Source organism: Fibroporia radiculosa (assembly GCF_000313525.1).
Source record: "Fibroporia radiculosa TFFH 294 genomic supercontigs, scaffold2925, whole genome shotgun sequence".
NCBI lineage: Eukaryota > Fungi > Basidiomycota > Agaricomycetes > Polyporales > Fibroporiaceae > Fibroporia > Fibroporia radiculosa.
This window is the reverse complement of record NW_012133371.1, coordinates 16988-27143: the sequence shown is the minus strand read 5'-3', so window position 1 is coordinate 27143 and position 10156 is coordinate 16988. Positions and strand designations below refer to the sequence as shown.

Below are 10156 nucleotides of genomic sequence, written 5' to 3'. Positions count from 1 at the left end.
CGTTTCCCTGCCAGTCTCCTATTTGGATTCTCGTCGAATTCTCGTCGAAGCGCAGCTGTGCAATTATAAATCACATAACAAATTTCCACATCTGAAACAATGGATTCTGCAGAGATGTCCGTGCGCCGTTCGTCATTGGGGTACAAGATTAGGTCCGTACTTTTCATATCGACAAGAGCAGCTAGTTAGTCTCACATTTCAACTACACTCGTTCCAACAGACGCGTGGTCACGAGCGTTTACCTCACAACCGTAGTTTTTGTGTGGAGTTTGACTGTCATCACGATGAACTTGACCGGACGCCACGTTGTTTTTGCTGACCTCCCGCTTGTCGGCAAGACCATCACGTCCGTCGTCCTCGTCATCGCACTCGCGCAACTTTGCGTTGCAATTCCTCCTCTTTTCAGTCTCGTCATGGAGATGTTCGTCCGCAGAGATGACAAGAATGCTAGTACCGCGCAGGCGGAGATGCCTGAGCTGCAGAGCGAGAACTATTCTGATACGGTATCCAAAAGTGCAGTTGCTACTGAGAAATAAGCTTGAGGACGGTGTCGGTAATGTTCCTGTTTCAAGCTACATATGAAGAACTCGCTTTTATACATCAAGCTCCTGTATTAATAATTGACTCCTGGCCGATTCCGATGTTATATGTATAGGTTGATATTCTGCATTCCGCGTGTATCCTCATCCCTCGAGGTTCGCCTCAGAAGTCTTAAATGCAAGTTCTCCTTCGCCCGCCTGCGATCAATATTTTTTATCCTCACTAAGCATCCCAACTGCAGCCGTGGTGCAGGTCGGGTCTTCCATTTCGATTCAAGCCCTCCCAGGGTCTAATAATTCCGTTCCGTTAAACGCAGACTCAGGATTACTCGGTGCGGTCCGTCCTGAGTCGGAGGCACCGGTCCGAGCCGAGCTCGTTTCCAGTTGAAGCAGCATGGAGCCGTGGAGGCTCTGACCGATCGACGTATCTTCTAGCGTCCATACAGACTCAGTCAGGGTGCGGATGTACGTGCGGGCATCCCGTCGTAAGTTCCTGTGACTTTTGTTTTTACCCTCGTGACCTCGTTTACTGTCGAAGCAACTCTTCCACATATCATTTGAGAGCTTTTTGGGCAGCCTGCATGCACATCTTCGCTACTACTTTTCTTACTCGTGACTTATCTCCGAATATTCAGCGCTTCCATTGGTCCACCACGGGCCGCAGGAAGTTGAAGCAGAGTCGAGCTTAAAAGCCATGTCTGGGAACCAACGCGGAGCTTGTGGTAGGGCCTACACCTCCTCTGTTTAAAATGTTTGGCGCTGGGCTAGTTTTTCTGGGTGTCGCGTTATTTAATGGTATTCTTGCGCAGTCCTCCAGCAGCCCTACGGTTGATGTGGGATATGTGACGTACCTCGGCAACCAGTCTTACCCGAATACGGTGGCCTATCTTGGGATACCTTATGCCGAACCTCCTGTGGGCGATTTGCGCTTCCGTGCAACCGTCCCACTGAATACAACGCGTGTAAGTGAAGCGGCTGGCGGCCAGGTAGTAAACGCGACATACTATCCGAACTTTTGCATCCAAGGAACGACCGGTGGTACGTTTGGCTATCGAATCCAGATGTTGGATGGTTACTGATGAGACGATGTACATAGCGGGCGATGCAGGAGGAGCAGGATCGGAGGATTGCTTAAATGTGAATATCTATGCACCCTATGGTGCCCAAGAAGGCGACAACCGTAAGTTTCGAAAGCGAGCTAAACCGTTTATCGTATCCTCTGATCGTTCGTAATTACTACAGTGCCTGTCCTTTTCTATATTCATGGCGGAGGTGATGTCATACACAAGGACTGTCGTATCTGTGTGCTTATATAGGTTCATTGCAATGACAGGATACGTCTACGGGAACCCTCGGAATTGGCCCTTTGATGGGTGGATCCATCAAAGCCCGAATGTCGTCATCGTGTCTGTCTATTACCGTCTCGATTCGTTCGGTTTCCTTGCAGCCCCTGAGTTCACCGATCCCACTTATGGCGATTTTAACGCCGGATTTTTGGACCAGATTCAAGCCCTGAAATGGGTCAAGTCGTACATCAGCAAGTTCGGCGGGGACCCAACCAAGGTTACAATAAACGGACAGAGCGCTGGCGGTAGTTCGGTGGAACTACACATGGTGGCCAACGAAGGCGAACAGCTGTTTTCCAGTGGAATCGCTCAGAGCGTCTTCAGAACACCTCTAGCCACCCCCGAGGAACAGCAGGTAACTGAGCGCTCGACAGCATGACGGTACAGCGCTTGTATCTAACAGCTATCGCTAGCCTCTCTTCCAATTCTACGCGTCATATGCAGGATGTGGGACGGGCACTGTGGCCGACCAGATGGTCTGTCTTCGTAATGCGAGCGTCAGCGCGCTTGCGCGGGCACAGGATGCCGCAGTGCAGGGAAAATTGTATGCATCGTTCTTCGAGCTTTATCACAAAGCTGACGTCGTGGTAGCTCCGGACTGTACAACTCATTCCATCCCGTCTTGGATGGCGTTTTATTCACCGGATACCCGACGGAAATGTTCCAGCGCGGGGAGTTCACCCACGTACCGCTCATTGTCGGGTACACCTGCTCCACTGTTTCTCCTAATAGAGTCTGACACCTTTAAACTCATCTTGCTTGGCATATTTAGTTCGACTTCAAACGAAACACTGTCTGGAGGGACGAACATATCACTAGCGCTTGAAGAGTACTTCCCGTCACTTACCGAAGCAGACATTCAGGAATTCGTGTGGCTTTATCCAGCAGATGAGTTTGACTCCCCGAGTCAACAGTTTCAGGTCGCTACAGGCGAACCGGACGTGATTTGTGGTGTAAGTAATTATCTAATATCGGGAGTGGGCGTTGACGAATGCTGACGTTATCATGGTTATCGTCTAGCGCGAGGCCATGGGCGGGCCATCTTCAATCTATTCCAATACATGGACATACCGTTACAACACACCTAATCCGACCAGTGGCAGCGACGTCGTGGCCCACGCCGCTGAGAATTGGATGATGTTTGACGGCACGAACACAGGGTGAGTCCACTGCAAATGACGAGAACTTGACACACCCGTTGACACAGGCACAACATCGTAGATATAACGGGACCACCACATTCACGCCCCAGACTCCCGCCGAGCTCGCGTTCGCATCGGAGCTGATCGCCTACTGGCTCTCGTTTGTGCGCTCCGGGAACCCGAACACGTACAAGCTGGACATGTCCCCGACGTGGGAGCAGTATGCGGAGACGGTTCCGATCCGCATGGTCCTGATGCAGAACCCGCAAAACTTGACGAATGTTAGTGGTAGTTACATGGAGAGGCAGCCGGACCTGGAGACGGTCAGGTGTCTGTTTGCGATCAGCATGGTAGAGGCTTGTGAGAATTGACCCGCGTCTGAATTTCTGTGGGACTTGGACGGGTTTCTAGTTTCTCGCGATTCAATGCGTGTTAGTCGTTTACTCGAACTGTTGCGTAGCGCTGTTGGGGCGAATCGAATGTGCAGAATTGTCAACAAATATACTGCACTGCTGCTGGTACCGTCGTCGACAAGTCATGCTCGCAGGCCTTACTGCCACTTGCGTCTAACAGGCCTTCTGATATGATGACGGGCAGTTATGTAATATGGTATAATATTTAGTATGATACTAGATGGCTTGGGAGGACACCTGGGAACGAACGTTGAAAAGAATGTTCACTATTTCAATAGCCGAATCTGACTGCACAGAAATTGCCGTCAGGTTTCTCTTACGAATAATGATTGTCGTCACAAAAAGGAACCCCACACGGGAAAAACCCCCTAAAGTCCATGAAGGCGAGCCTGTATAAATAGATAAACTTCACCGCCTATTGTGAGGTCGAAGTCTTCGGATTGCGATCAATCCTTAGGTAAGGGCGGGATCGAAGGACGAAGCATCCAGGTAAGCCTTCGTAGCGGCGCGCTCTGCGAGACGCATTCAGAAAACTCAATAGCATTCAGCGTGATGGGCGAAGAGGCATTACCTTGTACGGCGTGTATCGGGCATGCAAGAGGAGCGAGTCAGCCCTAGATAAAGAAAGACTGATTCAATATCAATTACACAATCCGGAGGAAAGTGCGCACCAGGTGGGGTTTTCGACAGTAGACCGCATGTGTGTGAAAGTGTTGAATGCCGCTTGGCCAGTGGTATACCCGTCTGTGTACAAGAGTTAGTCGGTGTACAGTGATCGGCCAGTCGGGAGAGATGCACTGACAGCCACTGGCGCCTACTCCCCCGAATGGCAGGCCCTCGGCTGTGAGCATGTAGTTTAAGCATTTTGCTACGCACAGCATGTAGTCCCTATACACACCTTGGCAGCCCATGATGACCTCATTAATAGATGCAGTTCCGCTCAGCGTGTTGTTCAGAACTGCAGCATATAAGACATCGCTTGAAGCGTTTCCGAGTAATTGTGCGACTTACCTTTCTTCTTGAAATCTCGATTGCGCGTGAAGACATACAGTACCAAAGGGTTATCTCTGTAAGCGCTCAACTGCCGGCTATGCGGATTATTCCACGACAAGACGCTCACCTCTCGTTGATAAACTCGATCGCAGCATCTACGTCCTTGACTGGCACGACAGGCAATATCGGGCCGAAGATCTCCCTTCAAAACCACATCAATAATCACCTGTGCAGAATAGTAAAGAAAGACTATCGATCGCTTACTCGCTCATCAATGCATCGTCGCCCTTCACGTCTCGCACGAGCGTCGGCGAAACATACCGCTCTGATAATTCGACCTTGTTACCAAACACGACCGTCCCTTTCGTATTGTCAAGGAGGCGCTTGAGACGCAGTACATGTCTCTCGTTCACAATGCGCGATAGCATGCCGGACTTCAGCGGGTCTGTTGGGTGAAGCTCCTCGTAACTATGAAAATGCGTAATAGTCATCAGCATAGCTATCATGATGGGACTGACCAGAACGTACGCTTGCTTTAGCGCCTCAACAAACGTGTCCTGGAAGTCCTTGGGAACGAGAACATAGTCTGGCGAGATGCAAAGCTACCCAGGGCATAAGCGCGAATATTTCACGATTTACAGGAACTCATCGCACTTGGCCCGAATTAACTAGCCTGCCCCACATAATTCGCTTTGCGGCTACTTTGACGTCACAGTCGGGATCGATGACACAAGGGCTCTTCCCTGAAGACGACGAAAATTCTCAAACTTGTTTTCCTTCTGATAAAGATGATACCAACCTCCAAGCTGGGCGTTGTAATGAGTATATAGATTTCGAGCTAAGATATCTGTTACATACCTCGAGAGTGACAGGCGTAAGATGCTTTGCTGCAGCGGTGGCCACAATTCTTCCAACATTGCCGTTCCCTTCCGAGAAGATTAACTAAGTCACATTTTCAGGTAGAGCTAGCGTACCGGTATAGAGAACTAATATCCATATAATTGTGGATAATCAATCAGCAGCGATTTTGAATTTTTACTAAGCAAAACGCACTATGATTGAAAGGCAGTTCGAGAATCTAATAACGGGTTAAACGCCGGAGTAGTTCTAGAGAGCTGTGCTTACCTTTGTCGTTTCTTCAACGCCACCATTCACAATCTCATACACTTCCGTGTCGAGATACTTAGGAAGTAGCTCGGTAAGGAGAGCAGCCACTGTCGTGCAGAGCTCCGAGGGCTTGAGGAGCACTGCATTCCCGGCAGCAATGGCAGCCGCCTAGATGAAGTTCGCCGGTCATGGCCAACACTGGCATAAACTCTAGAAAGTGACTCACAAGTGGACAAAGCAACAAATAGACGGGATAATTGAAAGGGCTGATCAAAAGCACAACACCTTTCGGCTCCTTACGAATGTGTGGTGACATCGAGAACCAAAAGAGCGAGAAGGGCGGTTTTTCGGTGGATGCCCATTTCTCTACATTATCATATGCCTTCTTGACTTCAATGAGAACACCGTTTAGCTCGAGGCTAGATAGGTAAAGTTTGTTTGTGTGAGTAAAACCATTGAACCTGACCGAATTCTGATGCGTACAAGTCCGTCTCATTGGCTGGCCTCCCAAGATCAGCGAGCAGCGCATCTTTGAAGCGCTGTAGGTTGTCCTGGACAAGGTGGCATAATTTAAGGAGCTGGGTCTTGCGAAATGCTATGGGCCTCGTCTTTCCCGACCGGAAGGCTTTCTTCAACCCTTCGTGGACCTAAGACAACGTGTTACGATGCTGAAGCGAGGTGCGAGGTCATAGGGGCATACCTGGGGTATCTTCTCCAGAGGAGTGTATAGAGCATTAAGGTCACTCATGGTGTGGAATCGAACGAAGGTATAGCAAAACGAAGAGAAAGGGGTGATGTATAATATAGAATCCCAGCATCGCTGCAGATTCAACCTCTAACTTGATTGCCTCATCTCATACACCCGTGCGAATAGGGCTTGCCGCCGTGTTGGAACAAGCCAGACGCATATTTTTAATCAAGATATTTACTATGAGAAAGCTCACTTACTTTACAAAGGTTTCAATATGACTATATAGATATGGATGTTTCACTAATCCGCATTCAAGGTACATAAATATGTTCTTTGATATGTTCTCCGTCTCACCGCGTTCTTTATAAAAGATCATGTTCATAGAACACACATTGGATGTCTTCTGAATTAACATGTTCAGCTATAAATATCAGTCACATCAGTCACTGCAGCATATGATGAGCCGGCTGTCGGTAGCAGCCGGTAATGATCGGCCACAGGAGCTCGAGCACCAGTTTGTAACACCAGATGTTGCGAATTAAAACAGGGACTGATACATGATATGCCGAGTCACTGACTCGGATGTGTTTGTGGCTGACCGGGCGCTAAATTTGGACAAGCATGATATCAGTCCTATTCCCATATTGTGGACAATCATACAATGACGGTATTGCACCTCACCTTCAGCTTCGGATTTTATGATGAAGCACGTATATTGTCCATTATACAATGTGCAGCTAAGAACAAGAACTGCCTGAACGAAGGGATAGTTCGACATACCAATCTGTGCTCGGGCTAAAGGCTTCGTAGATGTAAACGTCGACTTCCAGAAGTTATTCAAGTTGTCTTTCCATAGAACACCAGGCAAGCATAGTGCTACGAGTCGTTCCTGCCCCATGACTGCTTGAGGGCTACTAGTAGCATGCGTATGCGTCATATAAGGATCTCGACGTATCCTGGACATGTTCACGAAAGCTTCGTCGAGTCAACGCCAAGTACTATCTGCCGTTGATATCATCAATGTGCGGAAGAGCTTCAAGAGCGCCAAAATACCCGGCTCATCGCAGCGATACAAAAGCGCGTTAGACGAGGGCGTCCCGCGATGGCTGGCGGCAGCCTAGCGCGTGCTTCAATGAACAGGACGCCTACGCAAGACGTGTCTCACCATCTCCATTGTCATTGTATACTACTTCTGCTCCTGCACACGGTTTCCTCGGGTCAATAAGCAGCACAGAAGAAGTACCAAGCAAAGCGACCTATCTTGCGGAGACGAACTTGTCCAACCCGAAACCTTCTGACGTGGATGCCATGCCAATAGATGAACCAAAGACTCGTAGCGTAACCTTGGGGATTAAGAGAAGGTTGCTTGAATGTGTCGACGGGAAGGAGCTCTCGGACAACGCAAATATGAGAGGTACGCCTTGTCGAAACTTGGTGATGCTTCCTCCACTTCAATTTACTGGTCTGTATCGCTGGAGGTGGTGTCATACGAAGCGACACGCAAATTTTGGCGAAATTCCAGGGACCCTTTACCCTACGGCTTCCGGTAGAAATTTGGGAACAAATAATCGACCTCGTGGCGACAACCGACTTCGTTTCGCGCGATCCCCGACACGACCTCGAACATTGCTCGCTAGTTTCTAAAGAGTGGACCCCTCGCTGCCGCTTTCACCTCCGGCAATGGGTCACCATCTATGATAAAAAGCAAGTGTCCCGCATGCTAAAGAGAATACGAGCGAGCCCAGGTCTTCAGAATGTCGTGAAATACGTGCGTCTTCACGAGGGAAACGCTCTCAGCTCTTTCGCGGCAGCCATGACGAGGAAGCTCCCTCAGGTGGAGGTGTTACATATCAACTATCTGGAAGTGGGATCTGTTCACGCGAATGCGGCTGACGTATTCTTGTACCTGACAGCATTCACTTCCATCACACATCTTATCCTAGGCTCGCATTTCCCCTCGGTGACGGTCTTCGCGCGACTTCTCTGTGCTCTCCCCAGGCTATCCCGGCTAACGTGCTCTGGCATCACTTTTGCGACTCGTGGATATGCACAGGGCGCCGTCATTCCACCTCAACAGTTTACGCTTACTCATTTCGACGCAAACGACCGCGACCACAATCTCGACGTTTTCGATTTCTTAATTAGCAGCTTGATCATTTCGAATACACAGTATATTGGACTTGACTTGCAGATATTATTTTACAATGATCCGGGCTCGTTCTGCGATCGCATCCAACGAATGCTCGTGACAGCGGGTCCATCGCTCACCAAAATCCATGTCAATTTTCACTTTGAGATTCCCCGCGCGTTTGTTGGTATGTAAGATTTATGTGCATTCATAACTTACCGCGCCGACATCATTGGGCTTGCAGACAACGTGAACTTAAGATACAGCGTAAAACTAGAGGTCCTGTCTCTCACTTTATTCAGGCAATCGGCTGCGCAGTTAGTCAACATATACGCTGTCATATCGCAAGCTTCGCCATCAAGTCTTCGCCAAGTTCTCCTTGTATTCCCTGATATCCGGGACCCAGAGCTCGATGAAAAGGTTTCTACACAGATCGACCAGCTTTTGTCTACTCCACACTATCGGATCCTCAGCACAGTTCGCATCGAAATACGCAGAGGTCATGTTCAGAACAAGAACTTGGAAGATGCCTGGATAGAGCTCCTTTCTACTCGTTTTCCTCGATTATGCGCGCGGGGAGTCCTTCAGTGCGCACATTTTGCTTAATTTTGCGACAAGTGCTCACGTCGCTGATACTGAACAGATGCTGCGTTAGCATAGTTGAGCAGTATGACAGGCCTCCTTACAAGCCTTCATTGCCCTCAATCGCGGTTCCTGTTGATTATAAGCCGATGCAAGCCTTTTGTTTGGAGAAATGTTAGTCAATAGGTTTGTCTTTGCTGTTCCTTCACGTCGAGATTCAAGCATGGTTTAATGAATGAGTATCAGCTCAATTCTAACCCTAACCCTCTACTGGGCTTAAAATCTCAACCCCAATTCATTGAAAGGAAAATCCATATCTAACATATCATAGTGAGGAGACGGAAATAGCCTGCTCCTTACCAAAATGTGCAAATTTCAGGGCCCTTCCATTTAACCCTCTAGCATGAATACGCTGTTCATCTCCTGGCATCACATCCAACGCATTGTCACTCCATATAACCCTGCTCTCCAGACTGTTGTCGTTGTCATCAACACTGAAGATCAGCCCCTTCACGGGCTTTTCCACACTGATATTAATTTTCTCCCCCTCGATACGAACACGAAGGCCGGGGTCGGGGGCGACGACATGCCGATAGGGCTGAGGCCAGTCGGTGTAGCGCGCAAGAGTCTCGCCAGTTCGAGGATCCACGAGGCGAGCTCCTACAACGACAGAATGGGATGCTGCCACAGAATCACCGGTTGAGACTGGTGGACAAGGGCAGGGGATGGCCAGAAGCTCGGTCGATTGGTTCGGGAGAAGTGTGACCTGCTGCGTTGTTTCGTGCACCCAATCTGTATTCAGATCTACGCAGTGGAGCACCAGGTTTGTTGTTCGAGCTTCGAGGGTGCTGTTTGCAGCCCATACCTCAATGTTCGCTCCAATGGATCTGAACGCGCCAAATTCATAGAACTGCAAGACAGGATGAGTTCAACTGTCTGGAGCACCGTAGGCGGGGGACAAACCTGTTTAGGACGGTCGTTATTTCTGTTCTGGATCACCTGTCATCGGATATCTCAGATGCTATCTGGGCATGACATTACGATCGGATCCTTACATGACGAGATATTCCGATGGACAATGGGGCGAGAGCTCGTGAGATGGTGTAGTAAACGGGCTTTGCGCGGAGCTATCATAAAGCAATGGGTTAAGTTGGCTTTGGTTAGGGTTGGTACGAGTATACTCACGAAGTAGTCTGCGATGGCCCAAGACGTAAC

At 49.2% G+C, this 10156-nt stretch overlaps 4 protein-coding genes across 4 annotated transcripts; 3 read left to right on the top strand and 1 right to left on the bottom strand.

Annotated features, from left to right (window-relative positions):
• Positions 1–114: 114 nt before the first annotated feature.
• Positions 115–536, top strand: FIBRA_04394 (uncharacterized protein; the record flags this gene model as incomplete). Its single annotated transcript, XM_012326197.1, has 2 exons — positions 115–152; positions 221–536. The coding sequence occupies 2 exons, from the start codon at positions 115–117 to the stop codon at positions 534–536; spliced, it is 354 nt and encodes a 117-aa protein (XP_012181587.1).
• A 752-nt stretch (positions 537–1288) lies between these two features.
• On the top strand, positions 1289–3398 carry FIBRA_04393 (uncharacterized protein; the record flags this gene model as incomplete). Its single annotated transcript, XM_012326196.1, has 9 exons — positions 1289–1577; positions 1636–1719; positions 1782–1811; positions 1873–2240; positions 2299–2429; positions 2477–2587; positions 2658–2838; positions 2906–3045; positions 3107–3398. The coding sequence occupies 9 exons, from the start codon at positions 1289–1291 to the stop codon at positions 3396–3398; spliced, it is 1626 nt and encodes a 541-aa protein (XP_012181586.1).
• A 488-nt stretch (positions 3399–3886) lies between these two features.
• On the bottom strand, positions 3887–6288 carry FIBRA_04392 (uncharacterized protein; the record flags this gene model as incomplete). The annotated part of the gene is made up of 18 exons (XM_012326195.1): positions 3887–3952; positions 4012–4054; positions 4112–4184; positions 4243–4281; positions 4339–4398; positions 4452–4507; positions 4561–4635; positions 4755–4901; positions 4962–5035; positions 5088–5176; positions 5233–5239; positions 5292–5359; positions 5408–5419; positions 5487–5511; positions 5559–5708; positions 5767–5959; positions 6024–6187; positions 6241–6288. The coding sequence occupies 18 exons, from the start codon at positions 6286–6288 to the stop codon at positions 3887–3889; spliced, it is 1389 nt and encodes a 462-aa protein (XP_012181585.1).
• A 1756-nt stretch (positions 6289–8044) lies between these two features.
• On the top strand, positions 8045–8965 carry FIBRA_04391 (uncharacterized protein; the record flags this gene model as incomplete). The annotated part of the gene is made up of 2 exons (XM_012326194.1): positions 8045–8546; positions 8604–8965. 2 exons carry the CDS (start codon positions 8045–8047, stop codon positions 8963–8965), a joined length of 864 nt encoding a protein of 287 aa, XP_012181584.1.
• Between the last annotated feature and the right edge of the window lie 1191 nt (positions 8966–10156).